This window comes from Larus michahellis, chromosome 2 (assembly GCF_964199755.1).
Source record: "Larus michahellis chromosome 2, bLarMic1.1, whole genome shotgun sequence".
Taxonomy (NCBI): domain Eukaryota; kingdom Metazoa; phylum Chordata; class Aves; order Charadriiformes; family Laridae; genus Larus; species Larus michahellis.
The window spans coordinates 70,265,002-70,283,854 of record NC_133897.1 but is presented as its reverse complement, the minus strand read 5'-3'; the positions used below and the strand labels follow the sequence as shown (position 1 = coordinate 70,283,854).

Sequence of the window (18,853 nt, the reverse complement as noted above, 5' to 3'; positions counted from 1 at the left end):
TACTTGACCCTCCCTGTAATATTTAGGAGTTCCTTTTAAAATACTTTTTCTTTTCAATCAGAGCTTTAACGAACAGACTCTTTGGAGAAAATCAAAAGGCATTTGTTTTTAGTAATGCTTTATTATTTAATGTACCGGCTTATAAATTCACTAAGTTTTAATTGGCTTTCAGGAGAAAAAAATGCAGCAGCCACAACTTTTCTCAATTTTTCCTTTGTTTTGGAGGTCATCTCTTTCCAACTCATTGTGTCAGCATAAGTCATTATAGGTTTGACTTTTATACCTCTCCAGTAGAGTTAAATACAAAGGTAGGTGAAGGATATTCAGCCCATATATATATTGTATCTTTGCTTGTAGTAGTCATCCCTTTTCTTTTTATTACTATTCTTCAGATCACCAAAAAGCTCACGTAGGCAGTATTACTCTCTCCATTCCTTCCCTCTCTCTCTCCTTTCCCTGCAAGTAAAGACACAGAGGTACAAGGTATTTATGTCTTGGATGGATGATTTTTCTACCTGCTCTTCATCTATCAAAGCTGTAATCGTAGTAGTCTTTCTACATGAATATTTAAACGGGATAGCATGAAAAAGGCACATGGATCTCATGAGAGGAAATAGGGGTTTAAAAGGGTGATAAAGCTTTCCCCATCACCAAGTGGAAGGTCAGGAGATTTGATTTTACGCATACAAGGTATTGGAGTGTTTAACTTCTGCCTCTTAGAAATATATTTGTTTCCAAAACCATCGAAGTAAGAGGGTTCATTAGCTGTGAGATTGTTTTGAGGGCAAATAAAAATAACAGTCATGAGATTAAGCTATTTTTTGACTTAAAACTGTTTAAAAAGTGTATCTCATTTCAAAGAAATTAGCAAACTACATTAAAGGCAAATTAGGGTGTTCTGTATCCTTTAATATTATTAAATGTTCAAAAGTTTTTATTAGATTCTCAGTAGATTAAGAGATTTGTAGTAGTCTAAAAATCATCCTTTGTGTTCTTCTTGATTCTCTTTATGATAGTGAGAATTTACTAAAATATATATAAATTTTGCAAATAACATTTTTTATCCTGACAAATCTATTAAAACAGTGTTGAACTCATCCAGCAATATTAGGATTAATTGTGAGTAGTAGTAGAATACTGAGATCCACTCATAATCATAGTTTTCCACTCAGACTTTGATAATATTTGGATATAGTGTTTTACATTAGTTTTTAATATTCTTGTCAGTAACATTAGATTAGAGTTTTTTTGTGGTGTCAAGTATAATAAGATAAACAAAAAGAGAAAAAGGCTTTTCAGTAGGAGAAAGAAATGAATTTTTTAAGCTTTTATAAGTATTAAATTATATTTTGTGTATGGGGATATCTGCATCTAAAAATTCAAAGGCAAATTTACAGCGGCCATGTCTTTAACTGAACTTAAATTACAATTGAGTAATAAGGATGAGGTTCTGTTTGGTGACTACACTGGAGAAAACGTATCTTAAAATATCCAAATGCCATACTTAGGTGAAGTGGATGTGAAATTCAGAGCCTTAAATTTAGTCCACCAAAGATATGCTCCTAACTACACTAGAATATCCAAATAACTTACTGTGACCCTGTTGAATACATTAGAATGACTGTGTCCTTAAAGACAGTCCACAGAAAGTTGCAGTATCTAAGCAAGCTTAGTAAACTAGTGCTTCTTCAAAGGCTGCATACAGTAACTTTGGGTTTATACAGGCTGTATTCCATATCAAGTTTAACATTCTCTCGAGATCCTTTTCATGTAATGAGATCAAAGTCTCGATCGTGCCATTAGCCATTGAAGCAGGTTGTTGCAGATTTACTGGACCAAACAGCAACAGAAATAAACCCTTGCCCTCCTACTACAATCTCTCCCCTGATCTAAGATTATTTTTTTTTTGAAGGAGTCCTCTCAAACTACAAGAGGAATAATAATTTTAAAAGTTTATGCTCTACCTCTAAGAAACTTGGCTCATTGCCTATTACATTGAAGGTTTTCATGAGACCTGACTCTTAAATTTAGTTAACTTTAGGTTCAGTTCTTATTTGTAACAAGTTCCAGAGCAAGCTGTTCCTGTGGGATTTATCAAAGACCATTAAGTAAAAGAAACATTTAGAAAAGTAACTAATTATATAAGCACTTCATTAAAGCTGTTCAAAGACAGCTTTACCTGTGGTTAGTGTACAGTACACCAATCTCGATAACCTTCCCCTGACTGCTTCCCATTGTGTATTTAAATGACTTGAAGTATTCCCCCACCCATCTTAAAGATGAAGAAAGATTTTTCTCCTGACTTATTCCAGTGCCAGGCTAAGTCACTCATACTAACTAAAATCCAGAAACTATGACAGGATTAGATGTAATTGTCTTATCCAGCATTGGGAAAGAGAAATATTGTACTGAATGATCTGTCTAGAGAGTATAGCATGAGAGGTTGTGGTGATGGTATGGTATGGTTAGCCTAGATAGCCCAAATCTTGTATACATTCCCACTAAAGTAAAATTCGCACTACATTGGTTTGTATGGTCTTTTCGGTATTACGCCTTTGTTTTTCATCGGAACAGATTCCAAAGCTTGTTGATCATTTTCACTGGGAGTTTGCTCTTAGCAGTTTTGCAGGTGTGCATCAGAAACAGTTCATGTTTTGAGGTTCCAAAAGAGTCAGAGGGCTTCAAGCACAGTTTTCCCGTGTTTGAAACTCAAGCCCACATTTCAGCATATTTACTTTCATTTCTTTTACTGGATTAAGCATCACAACCCAGGTTTGGTGTAATAATAAAATTATGATCTTGGGAAAACTAGAACACATTTCTTCCGTCTTAGATACCGTAAAAACCTCAGACTTTGGAATTATGGTGAGGAAGATATATGTACTTCAGTGGTGCTTCAGCTTTTATTTGTTGTGGTCACAAGCACTGGCACAAAGTCATTTTTAATTAGGATATAAGTCAAAACCAAAGTTGAACTACATGGTGATCTGAGCCATCAAGGTATGCAAGAAATAATCCAGATTTTTCTCACATCGTCTTTATTGTAGAGAAGGGCTGACAAATCATTTGTAAAGTAAATCATGAATTTAAAAAATTTTCAGTGATGAACATTTCTTAAAAAGAAATGTGCATTTTTCACACAAAATAATTAAGCGCCTGAAGGCAGACCACGTTTGACCTACGTAGCTCATCATTCCATAAGAACATAGTATTTCTCAGCTTCTGGTTCAACATAAGTCAACAAATGCTATCATGAATGTTGATGTTGCTGTGCTATCAACATCTTCGTGGTGACACTTTTCATTTTGCCTTTTTACCTGGCCTTACAAGCAGAAACACTGTTTTGTGGGACTTGGTCTGTAAAGAAGCCCTCTCCACAGGTGCATGAGCATGTTGTCATTATACTAGTGCAGAAGTGGCCAGCCTCTGGCATGGGACAACCTGCAGCCACCAGAAGAGTTCAGCTGCCTCACTAGGTACTATCTAATCCCTCTTTTCCAGTGACTACTGCATCAGGGTCATACATGTCAGAGCGTATGTGATGTGCAGAGAAGGAGAGCTATTAGCTATTAATTACATGATGAATTTATGTCTGGTGTGTGATTGGCAAGGCATGGTAGTGTAAGGCTCATAGTAGACTCATGTGGCCTATCAAAAAGGATGGACCACCCATGTACTACAACATGAGATGGATGTGTGATTGATAAATGGTGAAAGGAATGAAATGTGACTGGCTGGAGAGCCAGGTGTCGAATGCAAAATGAAAAGCTAAAGCCACATGGAAAGTAATATTCTTTTTCTTTAGTCTCAGTATAACCATGGGGTCCTTGAAACAATATTATACGAGAAGATTATTCACTAAATGTCTTCGCTTTCAGATTGACGGATTCTTCTTCATAGCAATATATATATATACACGCTGTGGCAGAACTTGAACAAATGCTCCATTTCGGATTGGGGTGGCTTGGAAATTTTTTGTGAAAATACTTTTGATGGAACAAAGATGTGTAGGCAGTACATTTAAGCTCTTTTTGTCAAAACATCGCATAGCTACAAAAACTACCTATGTGTATTATCGGCCAGATGGATTTCTAGTCCTCAAGAAAGGGTCTTGTTATAAGAACTAGAGGGTTTTTTTTAAATCTCATCCTTGTTTTGACATGGCTTCATATGTGATTGTAAGTCATTTCAGTCAGTCTGACTGTGCTTTATCTTATCCGTATGGAAACTATTTTGCAATTCTCACATACAAAATCTCTGATAAGTGCAGATAACATAATTATCATACAAAAAGGATGGCTGTGAATATCCATTTCTGACACAGATAGGTTTTTTTCTAAATACAAGAACTTTAATTTGGTAAAGTAATGGAAGTAGTGCTTAGAATGACAGGAATTTTTTTCCTTTTTCAACTATTCAACATGAATTTCTGTCTAAAGAAACATTAGTTCATTATTTTTTCAGTGAGGAGTGCTTAAGATTCTGTAGGATAATCAGATTGTCACAGAACCACAGGGGAAAGCCAGATGCGTAGCTCTTAATAGCTGGAAAGTAATGAATTAGAGTTATGCCTGGAAAAGTATCTAGTGTCATTAAAAAAACTGTGGTAGTGTGTAGTATGGAGACATCAAGCCTTTTAAAATCCAAACCCATCAATTTGTTAAAGACTAGGTTAAGGCCCATAGTTATCATCCTGTTGGCTTGCATATCTCACCCCTCTAGGCCCCTGAATATGTTTGCCATTTTCAGGTTGTCTTGGGTTTTATTTATGTTTATCTCAGATTTCCTTAATTTCTTTTCCTGAAAGCAGTGTATTTTAGTATTACCTAATTTTAGGAAAGATTTTATGGATTTCAGAGAAATAGAGGTGAGTGAAACTCCTTTCAAAGATTGCGAATCTGTCATAAGAACCTCACCTTTTCCTCACTTACAGCGAAATGGCCCGCGACTGCTGATAAAAGCTCATTACCATTTTAATTTAGGCCTAACGTGGCAAATCTGAAAAGTAGAAGATATACCTTTGCAACAGTTTACTGCGTAAAATCATTCCTGTATCCTGTATTGCTGTACAATAGTAGCATCCAATCAGGTAGGTTCTCGGCTGTGAAGAGGTGGGGAGAAGTGGGAACTGCAGACTCTCCGTACGTAGGAACAAGCTAGTTTGTTGAATCACTGTTCCCCGTGCTAAGTAGTACCACCTCCCTCCCTTTCATATTTATTTTTTATCAGTTTTCATCTGGTCTTGCATTTAGTTTTGAAGCACTCTGAAGCAGAGACAGACTTTGTACAAGAAAGCTGCATTCACAGAGGTAGAGCCTGGTTTCCCATGCTTTTGGACCTCTGATGCCTTCCATGTTTCTACAGCAACGTTTTTTCCTGCCCCGTGGACAAAAACGTGTTACCGGTGGTCTGTGCAACTATTGCCTGTGATATGTAGTTATAGGAGTACAGATTCGTCAGGAGGGTGATGGCAAAAAACAGATTGTCGAGGCTGGGCTTTGGCCTTTCCCTCAAGGAGCACTGATTTAGATCTCTCCATTTTTTCTACCAGCCTTTGACATTTATAAAACTTACTGAATTGCTCTTCTATTGTTGGAGTGAGTGTGTAGGTTCAAAAGTTACTAGGCTGGACAGGGATAATGAAATGGAATTGAGGGCACCGCGTGGAGTCAATTTCAGTTAATACTTGTATTCACCAAGAGACAAAAGCAATAACAAAACACCAAAGAAAGCTGTATTAAAATATCATGAGTTGTGTTCTACAGACCAGTGTCCTTTTCTAAACAGAGAAAAGCGTAACACCGCAATGACACTGAAGACCTATAATATGAGATAATAAGAAGAAACTAAGAATGATATTTCTCACGTACTACATATGTACACAAATTATTTGGAGTGTGAAGTGAAGTACTCTGAACTAAGGAAATTCTAGAGTTTCAGTTCCTCTTTTCCATGTAAATGCCAACCATATAATGTTTCAGCCTTTAATTATGTGCTTATGCACCATTTTCACACACACACAGAGATTTGTTTCCTTCTGTGCACAGAGCTGAGTCTATTCATTTAATAAGCTATTGTTAGCTATTTTTCCTCTTTATTGTTCATTGTGTAATAGCAGTGTTAGCAGTGTTATTTGCTACATGCTGTTTAAATCTCGCTCTCAAGGGAGTTATTAATTTCTTTCTAACCTTTCTTATGACCCCCGTAACTAAATTTCTGAGTGCTTCAGAAACAGTAAAAAGTTTATTTTTACATTATCCTCCTGAAATGCAGCTTTCGTCTTCCCATTTCATGGATGAAGATGGAGCAGATGTTCAAAGCATTTGCTAGAAAGTTAGTGTAGTGAACAAATTTGATGGTGGTCAGTTTAAAATGCTTGGAACTAGATATTTACAAATTATTAAAATTTCATAGCGTGTGTTCAAGCAAATTGCAGCAGTGACTGTTCAGCGTTTAAGAGAAACTAACTCCAGGGTATGAAGCCTCAAAGAAAAAGCGGAAATCAGTACTTGTTACTTCATGGTTAATACCAGAGGAACTGATTTTTTCCTCCTGAGCTAATCTTAGGAATTATCAGATATAACCTGATAGAGAACACCATGTAAAACCTGTGTGGGAGAAGACTGAGGTCCAGTGGAGTCATTGGAGGCTCTTAGCTGTCGTACAGATTGCCAGTGTTTGAGCATGGTAGCGCGCAAGTTCATGCTTATGCACTTCAATCCTTTACAGATACAGAAGTTGGTTGTCTAGTCAGACCACCCTCTGAACGATACAAATGCTCTCCTGAGGGTAGATATTCGTTACAGCCTGTAGATTGGATACTTACCATTCTTTGATGTCTTAGACAGAGTGCCAAGGTGCTATCATGATTATCTAGCATAAAATACACAGCAAGCCAAGAAAGATTTTTTCTCATGTAATCTTTATTGTGGAGAAGGGCTGACGAATCATTTGTAGAGACTGGGGATACAGACATTATGTTAGAGCAGTTAGGCCTGCTAATCACAGAAAGTAACCATTGTTTGATGTTTCCATGAGAGAGTCCTCCATCAACTGCATCCATTAACTGCAGTTGAACTTGACTGAGTGTGAAATTAAAAAGGAGACTCAGATTTCAAGACACTCCCTCAGGTGCTCAAAAGTATGCTAACTGGCACTGTGGGAGACCTCCTAAAACAACTAAGGATACTTAAAAGAAAGAGGCCATGACAATATAAAAAGAAAACCTTTGTATTATCACTGAACCCACAAAGTTGGTCAAGATCAGTCACACTTTGTTAACTGTTAAATGTCAGACTTGCATGAAATGCACCTTTTAGCCAAGATCTGATTCCAGCTGTGCTTGGTGAGCATCTACAGTCCCAGGAACTGAAAGTGTTTAACACTGGGCAGAAAAGTCTGGGAAAATGAAGGTAGGAGAAATTGACAGGAGACTACATACTAGGGCATTGCCTACCTTTAAGAAAATGTGTTTAAAACGTAAACTTGATAGAGGTAAAAGATTTTAGAGGCCATGTTGGCTTCTGGTGACAACTGGAACCTAAGACAGAAATTGTAGAGATCTGATTTCTGGCTTGCATTATGGCACTGGAGGCACTTCAATTTTCTTTGTTTCTCTACCTGTAAAACGAGCGAGGCATATAGAGCCATCCCACAGCTACCTCCTGGTGTGAAATTTGAAACTCTGGAAACTAGTATAATTCCTAAATATTAATAATGCTCATTTTATGCCATGTTTATTATCCATGAGGTCAAAGTGTAAGAAGGGCCATATCCTTTGTCTCTGTGATTGTCTGATAATACAATGTTGAAGTCTCAGTGGAACATTCCATTTGTAATGCTTGGCTCTGTAGGAATAAATGAAAACAGCATAAATTCAGGATTATGACATATTCTAGGATCAAGGGGAAGGGTTTAGCCAAGAATATGTACATTTATCAGTTTATTCTACTTTGCTCCATGTGAAAGATCTTTAAAAGCTTTTCCTGATTTTGAGAGAGAATGTCTCTTGAGATGTTTCTTGGATATTTATCACAGTGGTCTCTGCAAATAACAGTTAGAAAGGCTTTTACTATTTTATGCTTTCTACCATTTGGGACTATAGAACTCCTCTTAAAGATAGTGTTTTAATATATACTGTTAGAGTTCACTTCCAAGTAAAAGCAGTATTACTCATTTCACTGTTGATACGTGAGTATCATTCAGTTGTATTGATGGTTCTTGTGGCATGAATATATATTTTCAGATCTAGCTATTCATTTTACTGGGGTACTCTTTGTGATGGAAACCTTTTGTGTCTTTGCCTGTAGCTAACGTTAACCTCCATACAATTGTCATTGTTATTTCAAGATTTAAAAGGAAAGCAAAAAGGTGATGGTCTCTGAAGACTTGTGCTATGGAAAAAGTATATTGTATTTCACTTAATAATCTCATTTGTAGAACAATCTTTAAACATTCACATACTGCTAGCTCTTTGTTATTTTTTCATTATCCAAAAAAATTTGGATCCCATTTCCCAAACTGGGAAAATTGTTGTATTGTAAACACAACCTTAAAATACTTACTAAAAAAAAATATCTCTATGATCCTTTAAAGAAGGAGCAAGCTGGAATCCTGTGGAATGATATCTACTAAGACAGGCCATGCTATGCACACTGAAAAATGGTATCTAGTGTTATTACAAGTAAATGTACATCCTGTAATTCACTGTAATGTATTTTCAAAGCCGTGAAGCCTCTGCTGGTGATCTCTAGAAAACAGATTTGTCTGTTAGCCAACTAATTACCAGATAAGTGCCCAGAGCAAGCACCTGCCATCTCCTTCATAAAACTGTGCTGTGCACAGGGAAATAAATAGTGACAGATCCCCATCCTGAATTTGTCCACATTGTGCTGCTAGGTTCACTCTTCATTTCAAGTCATTACTTGGACAACTGTGATTTTTGAATCACAAACTCTCTCCGTTCTCTTGTGGTTGCAAGTGCTAGCTGGAATGCCAGTTTGCACGGCACTTGTTTCTGGCCTGGTGATTGACACCCCCCACACTTTATGTAAAAAAAAAAAAACAAAAAAAAAAACAAAAAAAAACCTGCTCAGAATCCAGACATCACACTGACTATTTTTCAAAACGTTGCTTCTGACCTTGGGTGACAGCTTATTTCATCAATGCATTATTTGTGTAGTGGGAGGACACTGAGTCACTAAGTTTAATAGCAGCATAAAATACAAATATGTAAAAAAAAGAGTCAACTCCTGGCTGGAAGCATTTCTAGGTAAATATAAAGAAACAAGCTACAACAAGCGAGTATAATGGAAAGCAGCACAAGACTGTTTTAAACATTTTGGAGGTGTTTTTGGCTTGTGTCTTCTTAGTTGTTTGTTTCTCCTCTTTTTATTTCTTTTATTAGTCGATCTTTTGGGTTGTTTTCCTCCTCCTCAAAGTGTACATCAAACAGGAAGTCATTTAATAAGCCCCAGTTACTCAGGCTTCTGTCTAGCTTTTAACTGCATTATGAATTTTGAGGGCTCATTGAGGGAGTAATCCTTAAAGACTACTTAGGGGAGGAAAAAGAAGTGGGTAGGCAAGGGCCTACCTACCCTTCGGTAAGAACGTGGAAGAAAGCAGAGAGCTGTCTGCCAAGAAAAATACCACTGGAGCCTTACAGTAATGGTGGGAAGTTCAAGTACAGTAACTTACAGAGAGATAATTTATTTCTTTTATACTCTTACATGGGAATATTAAAGTTTGAATTTAATGTTAATGTAGGAGGAGGAAGTGCCAGAGGTGCATCTGTGTGACATGGACAGAAAGTCATAATATGTCATGTCGCTCCAAATTTGTGTTCCTATCGGCATCTCTGCTTTTGTTTATTAGGAGTGGTGATATGGTCAGATGATGCAGGAGAGAAATGGGAAGAAGTAGAAGGAAAACAGGACAAATAGGAGGACATTGTAGTAGTAATCAAGGTGAGAGGTCACCGAGTAATGGGAAAGGTCTTTTTTCTACGCTGAGCAAAGGAATCAGACAGACGATGCAAATGTTACTGGGAAAGAAAAAAGATTTTGCTGACTTACTATGCAGGTCAGGGGTAGGACCTAGTTAAAGATCATCTCCATAAGGGATGACAAACCTGTAAGAAACTGTCAGATTTGATGCAGCTGAACTTATGGTAAATCAATCTCTATATCCTCCCATTATTAAATGTATTTTATGCTTGTGTTTGACTGTGGTCCGGCTGCAAGGAGTATTGCTGACCTGACTTGACTGGGTCATGTGTGGCGATCTTGATATAAATTACGTATTGGTAACTGGAACGAGTTCAGCGTAGGGTCACAGAGATGGTCAGGGACTGGAGCACTTGGCCTGTGAGGAGAGGCTGAGGGACCAAGCTTGTTCCAGCCTGGAGAAGGAGTGGCTTCAGGAGACCCTAACAGAAGCCCCTTAGTGCCTATGGGAAGGTTATTGAGATGACCGAGCCAAGTGCTTCACTGTGGTGCATGTGGGAGGACGAGGGACGGTGAGCATAAGTGGAAACGAGAGGTTCAGGCTGGATATGAAGAGAGATATTTTCCCCATGAAGACAGTCAAGCAGTGGAACAAAGGCCCAGAGAGGCTGTGCAATCTCCATCCTTGGAGGTTTTCAAAGCCCAACTAATTAATTCCCTGAGCAAACTAGGCTATAGCTGACCCTTCTGTGAGCAGGAGGATGGACCAGATGCAGTCTGAATTATCTTAAGATCCTATGACAGACAGTAAGACAGTTTTAGTGACTGCTGCTATTTGCAAGATGCTTTGATTAATTTATTTTCTTGCTATAACTTCAGTGGTAATGATTTGGGGTTAACAGATTAAGAATCCTAATTACTGCTAAGACTCTGACCATTTACTGAGAAATTAATAATAAATTTGTATTTATCCTTCATCTCAGTTCTTCTGTATCTCATCCCTTACTTATATATTAAAGCATACAGTCATACATCACACCCATACACAAACACATATGTATATATGCACACGAAAAGAAGAAACAATGTGAAAATCCTTTGCAAAAGTACCTGGCTGCTTTATTTGTTTTTTCAAGGTTTCCCATTTCCTAAAATGGGTAAGTAAACTCCACGTGTATTTGGAATCAGTGATTTCCTAGGAATGGTGTACAGCTGATAACATCTGAGACAAGCATGCTTGTAGACAGCGTTTCCGCTTAACAGCATAGCACTGCATTCACTGGAATACATGGTGTCAGGGATGCTTATTATGGGAATTATCGTGTTAATTCCATTGGAAAAAAATATTTTGTATGCCATTTATTTTCTACTTTAAGACCAGCATTCCACATTTGCAGAAGGCTGTTAGAATTTCATAACTAATATATCAAAGGAGCTCTCTTAATACCTACAGAACTAAATGTGTCTTGCGGAACTATTCAATAAAATTTAATTTACATATTTTTTGGATGTGTAGTCTATGTGACCTTCGGTAACTGTTTGTTTTTTAAATTTGAAAAATGCCTCCAAAGTGTAATAGCCCAGAGTTTCAAATGGCGCAGTAGGATATGTAATGCATATTTTAACATGTTTTCTTTTAATTTGTCACACAGACTTGTTGTGCATATATAAAAGTCCGTATTTTTAAACCTGTAGTACAAGTGTGTAAAATGTACTTGGTTGGGCTAAAAAATTCAGAAGTCTAATTTATCTAGAGATATGCTCAGCCAAGTAGTTTTTCACAGCAGTTAGCTAACACTTCAAGCTCTAACAGTGCCCCTGAGCCATAAAAGAAATTTGCATGTAAGAAATGTTTTGAATCTATTAAAACCTCAGCTCAGAGCTAAAGAGTTGCTCTCATGTCTTCGTTGACTAACATGAAGTGAGATCTTACAAAAAGCTAGGCTGTGATCGACAGATGCCAAAGCTTACGTTTTGATGTGATTATGTATTTCTTTCATGCACAGCAGTTTAAGTCTGGGACTGGAGCTTCAGAAAGACAGCAATCAATGGGTCTGTGCAAGAGTACACAAAATATATTACTCCTGGCAGTCGTCAAGGCAGAATTATTCAAAAAATAATCTGAAATGCATTTGATCATACACTAGATGGTTTAATAATTTATATTAGACCTTATTAGCAAAGTCTTGTGTTTACTTTGTGGCTGCCAAAACAAGATGAAAGGCTGCCTCCATGGAAATACAAGATGCTTAGCTCAAAGTGTCTGTCTTTGCATTTCAGTTTGATAATTTCCCTTCCTCCTCTCATTTTGATTAATAGTATGTAGGTTTCAATCTTAGAGTACCTTTTCCTTCATTGCACTCCTTTTTAGTGAGAGCAATGCTCCTTATTAACAAGGCTACCAAAGAGTTTATGGCCTATCAAGACTTAAATTAGTATAAACGCATATTTCTGGGAACTTCTTTACCTTAGGATTTCCTCCAAATATTTTTTGGGGTAAAAGAGGCTTTGGATTTAGTTCTCAATTCCACTGAACTGAAGCATTATGCTAATCTTCCTGAGTCTTGCAGCTGCAAAAGTGTTACTTCTGAGCTCAGCTTAAGAAACTGTTGCACTCTTGACTAGTAATTGTGTATAGTAAATATCACCAGTTGTATCAGTTCAGAATATTACAGAAACGCCTTGAAGATTTCCTTGAAAAGCTAATGCACTGCAAATATTTTATCTAGCGATACAAATAAGGGCCTTTCCGAATTAATACTTCTGTGAAGTGGGAGCGCAGGGAGTGGACCGGTGTAACTGCTAGTTCAACAAATGAGACCTTTGCCTCCACCCAGGTTTTTTACAGCATAGGTGCATGAAAGGGCTCTCGTAAACTTAGTTTTCTGTGGAGAACTCCCCTTCCCGTGCAACGTGAAAGATCTTTTCTGCAGGTGTCTTGGACAGCTCTTCAAGGCACAGTATATGGAAAGCTTTAGGGAAAAGAACATGTATGAGAGGGTCTCAGAATACAGCAATACAGTATTGCAAACTCTGAAGCTCATATGACAGCTCAAAGAAGCTCTTTGAATTTGCCTTATCTACCCTAGGAGGCTTCGTGTTAGTTTTGGTTTCTGTAGACTCATCCTCTTCTCTCCTTCTCTGTGCGTGCAACATACACCACAATATATACTGTATACTTTACCTGAAAACTAGTTCCTCAGAGTCTACAGAAGGACTTTTTTCCCAAATAAAAATATATATACAGTGGTTTTCACTAGCACAGCTGGTAATATGATACTTGTATGTTAGTAAGAACCAATTATATTCCAGGCTGGCACTTCACTGTTGTCCAGACTGCAGTGAGGGCCACTCAGCCCTTAGCTCAGGCTTAAGAGAGTGCAAGAACGTAGTCAGCTCAGCAGAGCTCTTCCTCTTCCCACGGAGTTTTATGCCGTGTCTTACAGAGCTGCCCAACAGACTCTTAGGAAGAGGCATCTACCTGCAGGTGTCTCTGAGAGATTATCCTGGTTTTAAAAGCTGTTGTACGAATTGCAGGGCGGACAAAAGACTGCCATTTTCTAAAGGAGCCTTTCAGTTGCAGGCAACCAGATGTACCCTTTTTTACACATGCATCTTCTGTGGCAATAATGACGGAAATTTTCAAGGAAGCCAGTGGTCTTACCCATGCATCAGTGTTGCAAGGCAGAATTTTGGGGCAAACTAGACAGTAGTTCTTAGAAAACATGGATTAGATGAACATATTCATTACTTTTCTTGAAAGAAAATATTTGGCGGGATCATCTGAAGAGATAGACATTATCAAATAGAAATGCAGCAGTGTTTTAAGTGATAAGCTGTGAAGTACATCTTAAAGAAAAGGGTCACTTTAGTTTCCAAATTGTGATCTTTGTGTAAATGTAAGAACAGTTTAATCCATGAGAAAATTTGTAAAGAATTCAGGTTAGCAAGGTAATAGGAGTAGTATTTCATGCATGCATTTATTGAAAGAAAAACTTCTGGTGTAAGGTGCTTGACAGTCTCTTACATCATCTGAGATGCTGCAAAAATCTGAAAGTTTTGAGCAGTTTAGAAAATGTGACTACCAGAAGAAAAAAATGCATCAGAGTTCAAAACATAAAAGATAGAAGGAAAACAAACGCATAGTGAAATTGTGAGAACTGTACCTCCAACCCAGTTAAGTTTCAATATGACAAAAATACTGTAAGATGAAATCTCATCTACAGAAAGAACATAACAAATGAGTTCAGTGTATCAGTATGATCATCTAATTTATGGGAAATATGATAAAGTAAGGAGGAAATAGGGCTTGCAACTTTACTCGCTGACTTACTGAGATGAAATAGCAGTGTGACAACTGTCTGTGGGGACAGTGGCGTTCCCCATGGTTATAAACTATGCTAAAATCTCTTTTGCCATTCTGTCCTACTAGCAGCATGCAGCACTACTTAATTCATATGCATTCCGTGTTGCAAGAGAGGTTTAAAAAAACAATATGGTAACCAAAAAAAACAGTATAGGCTATTAATGATCAAAATTAATGAGAAAGCCAACCACATCCTGGGCTGCATCAAAAGAAGCATGGCCAGCAGGTCAAAGGAGGTGATCCTGCCCCTCTACTCCACTCTGGTGAGACCCCACCTGGAGTACTACATCCAGCTCTGGAGCTCCCAACATAAGAAGGACATGGACCTGTTGGAGCAAGTCCAGAGGAGGCCCACAAAGATGATCCAAGGGCTGGAGCACCTCTCCTGTGAAGACAGGCCGAGAGAGTTGGAGTTGTTCAGCCCAGAGAAGAGACCTTAGAGCAGCCTTCCAGTACCTAAAGGGGGCCTATAGGAAAGATGGGGAGGGACTCTATGAGGGAGTCTAGTGATAGGACAAGGGGTAACGGTTTTAAACTGAAAAAAGGTAGCTTTAGATTAGATATTAGGAAGAAATTCTTTACTGTGAGGGTGGTGAGGCAGTGGAACAGGTTGCCCGGAGAAGCTGTGGATGCCCCATCCCTGGAGGTGTTCAAGGCCAGGCTGGATGGGGCTCTGAGCAGCCTGGTCTAGTGGGAGGTGTCCCTACCCATGGCAGGGGGGTTGGAACTGAATGATCTTTAAGGTCCCTTCCAACCCAAACCATTCTATGGTTCCCAGTCTCAGGGAAGAGGAGGAGAGGAGGAGCATTCCTTCTCCTGGAAGAGGAGGAGCATTGAGAAGAAAGTTACGTAGTCCTTTATGAGGCACTGGCCCTTTTTATCTGTTTTCTAAGGGATAGCATCTAGTGTTGTGCAACTAAATATTGAGGACTTCCTTGATTATCAAGCTATGTAGAAATATTTAATAAGTAATTGGGAGTCTGATTTTAGTCAGCCAAATTTTAAGTCATGAATTGGTGAAAATTAAATATCATAATAAATCAGTCTTCGATTGTATTGATATTTTTACAGCCTTATCCATTCTTTTAAATCACCTTAGCCTTACTGTTAACATACCAATGATACATGTAAAATCGGGTCATGACCACAAATTATGCACAAATTGGTAGAGATTTGTGAGACCTGTGAAGAAAAGAAAGGCTTTCTAAAAGTCTAGAAAGAATAAATTGTAAATGAGTTTTGATTCATATATATAAAAAATCATTAATATTATGTGGTTTCCAGTTTATTCTGCAGGCAAAGATTAACCAGCTTTGATTTGGGGTGCTAATACAGCTGTGACCAGTTACTAAAATTTCAGATGCCTTAGGAATTTCTTGTAATTAGTAACTTAACAATAAGAAGCAGTTTCATAGTTTTTGATGAAGCTAACATATTCTGCGCAATATAGACTGAAGTCCTGGAGTAGTGTTGTTATTGTGCCCTACGCTGCAGAGAACTACGCCCCAATTTGCTTCCTGTTTCCTTTTCTTCTCTTTACCCGGTTGATGGTCTTCTGGGTGCCATATATATAAGAAGTCATCCTCATTTCATAGGTCACTTGTTCGGTAACCCTTTGCCTGTGTGAACTGTGATCTAAATTAACAATAGCTCAGATGTTAGAATAGCACTTACACCAGGCTGTCATTTGCCCTTTGATGCTTACTTACCTAACCAGTAGTAATCATTATTTTCCTTCTACAATTACTATAATGGAGCTGATTCCTGAAATGGAAAACAGGAGGCAGTTACAGACAGCTTCAATTGTGCTGTCACACTTTCATGGGCAGGCACCTCTCTTGGAGCTTTGGTATTTCTTTGAGTTTGCCCAGAAATACATTTGGTAAAAGCGGGAGTTGGGCATCTGATCTGTATTTTCATGTGACCCTGTTTCAGCTGCTTGGAAATACAAGATTATCCAGACAGGTATTTGCTGGGTCCCTGACTTACTTTATACATAATGTAAAGGGAAAAAAATACAATGGATTACCCCAAAACCTTTTTTAAGGTTTTTAATTTTTAAGGTTTAAAATTTCAAACCAATTAAAAATCCAGCTGGGCTCAGTTGAATTCCTGAGAGATTACTGAAATAGAGGGCGGAAAAAAGAAATGACGAACAGAAATATTGAATTTTATGATGCAAGATCATTACACCTTTGTTTAATTACACCTTTACCGCTTAAGCCTCTTGCGAATGTCATCAGATTACAGTTTTTGTAGATGTTTTTACTTTTGAGTATGTACAATGATAGTGTGCTGAACCAAACAAGATGGCAAGAGGGAAGAGTTTCTTATTCTTTCCACTTGGGTTTTCAGCTGAATTAGTGACTCAACATCTGTAACTTGGGCTGCAGTTAAAAGTCCTCATATTGTTGGGGGACCTTGGTGCTTGCAGTCAGGTTGAGGATGGTAATGGCGGGCGCAGCAGGGAACTCGGATTCAATATGCTGAATGAGAAGGTGAGTGTTTTAGCACAGCTGCCTCCTGGGGGTCAGGGGAAAGGAAAAGCCCTGTGGGAGGATTTTCAAGCACCACTGAGCTGGCACACCAGGAGACGATGATTGACTTTAGAAGAGCCCTGCTGTGCAAGGGATTGTTGTGTTGTGGTCCCCTTTATCACTGGTTAGACATTTCTTTTGAAGAAGGCAAAAATGGGAGAGTAGTGAGATAGCGGCAAAACAATCAAATAAAAAAAATAATCATCAAACAACTCTGATGACATTGGGGTCTGGAGATTTGTTTCTGTTGCTAACAGCTTCATTGATTTGGCAGTTTAATTTCATTTGAAAGATTTACTTTGTGTGGCATTGGTCAGATTTCTGTACGAAAAACCAATGACGTGCTGCAGTGCAGGTTGAATTGTTGTTTGTCTTGAAAAGGGATATAAATTTCAACCTCAATATAAAGAGAAGGTTTTATTTGCATTTGGAATGTACAATGAGAAATACGTAACACCGTTTCAATCTCAATATGTGCATTTCTTCACAGGAGTTCAGACATGCAGCACAGAATGGCACAAACTGGAAAGCACACCCTTCTGCTGAGATCCCAATAAAAACACAGCCCAGGTCGTGGATGGCTTTGCAGCTCCCATGGCAACAAGAAGGAGGTGGAGTGAAGATACTGTCTGTCAGCCTGGCTCTGCTGGCAGTTCTTGTTATGTTTTACTACAGAGGAATGAAAACAGAACTGTGAACTGAATGAGGCTTTTATGAAAACAATAAAACTGCTGTTTAAAATCTTCAAAGGAAACACTTTTACCTACAATTCTTTTCTTTTTTTTTTTAAAGAAAAGCTAATATAAATTGAGCAATAATTTGTACTCACCCTATGCCTTTCCTGTCATTCATAGGAGAGAATGTTAATATGCTCTAGGGCGGCCTATCTTGACAAAATTTGAGATCCTTGGTTAGCAGAACAGTTTGTTGCATCTTTGCTCTTCTTTTTTCCAAAACGATGCAACGTTAGCACTGCTTACTCTTTTTGTAACTGCTGTAGCGGGTAAAATTGCATGCAGGAAACTCATGAAGTTTGTAAGACATCTTTCCATTGAGTAATGTTGGTGATCATTTATGGGCAGAACATTTAAAGCTTTCTTAAAGATTTTGCTTAATGCAGTCTGATGTTTTGATATGTGTCTTTTTACATTAGAATTAAGCACTGCTGGGCCATTAAAGTTTGTCATTTGTTGCTATTGATTTTGCTATCATGTCTGAAAGAATTTTTGGCCTGCCATCTTGCCTCTCTCAACTTCACAATGCGTTACTAGGTTTTGTTAATACAACAAGAATTATTTTTTACCTGGAAATAGTTTTAAAGGTGTTGGGTTTTTATCATTGAATGGGAAGATGGAGTTCTGGTTAAGGGTTATGGTTAAGGGTTCTGTCAACAGATGGATTTAATACGGTCTATAGATTTAGTATAATGCTCAGAGAACTAAATGTGAATCTAGTATTGGCCGTGCATTGGATCATGCTGTATATAAGACAGCATTGCTCAGTTAGTGGGGAGGTTACATTTTGCACGCTGCAGATTTCTAATTACTTTCTTCAAGCCACTTTTGTCATGACAGGATCTCCACGCATCTTGAGATTGTGCTGGCCAGTCAGGGACGGGACTCTGTGCCCAGTTCTGCCAACAGCTGACTGTGTGATATTGGTCATTCATTCATTCATGCCTTGTCACCTTTATGGATCTTCATCCAAACTTTGACTTGCAAAGTCTATTTAAAATCTTAAGAGCAGGAACTGTATTATTTTTTTTTTTGGTGTGTTTGTGTCATATCCAGCACAGACGGAGCTGAGCTGCCTACATGGCTGTTGCAGTTTAACCCAGGTAGGCAGCTAACAGAGAGCCACTCGCTCACTCCCCCGCACTGGGATGGGGGTGAGAATCAGAAGGGTAAAAGTGAGAAAACTTGTGGGTTGAGATAAAGACAGTTTAACAGGTAAAGTAAAAGCTGCGCACGCAAGCAAAGCAAAGCAAGGAATTCATTCACTACTTG

The 18,853-nt window shown here is 38.2% G+C and overlaps 1 protein-coding gene across 13 annotated transcripts in view; it reads left to right on the top strand.

The window, feature by feature from the left end:
- Positions 1-18,047, top strand: part of CDKAL1 (CDKAL1 threonylcarbamoyladenosine tRNA methylthiotransferase) — a 424,762-nt gene extending 406,715 nt beyond the window's left edge. For all 13 annotated transcript variants that reach the window (XM_074575804.1, XM_074575806.1, XM_074575810.1 and 10 more), the window contains one exon: positions 17,338-18,047. In XM_074575804.1, the coding sequence (XP_074431905.1) occupies positions 17,338-17,544 (207 nt within the window). In that variant the 3' untranslated portion in view covers positions 17,545-18,047. The remainder of the gene's footprint in view (positions 1-17,337) is intronic.
- The last annotated feature ends 806 nt before the right edge of the window (positions 18,048-18,853 follow it).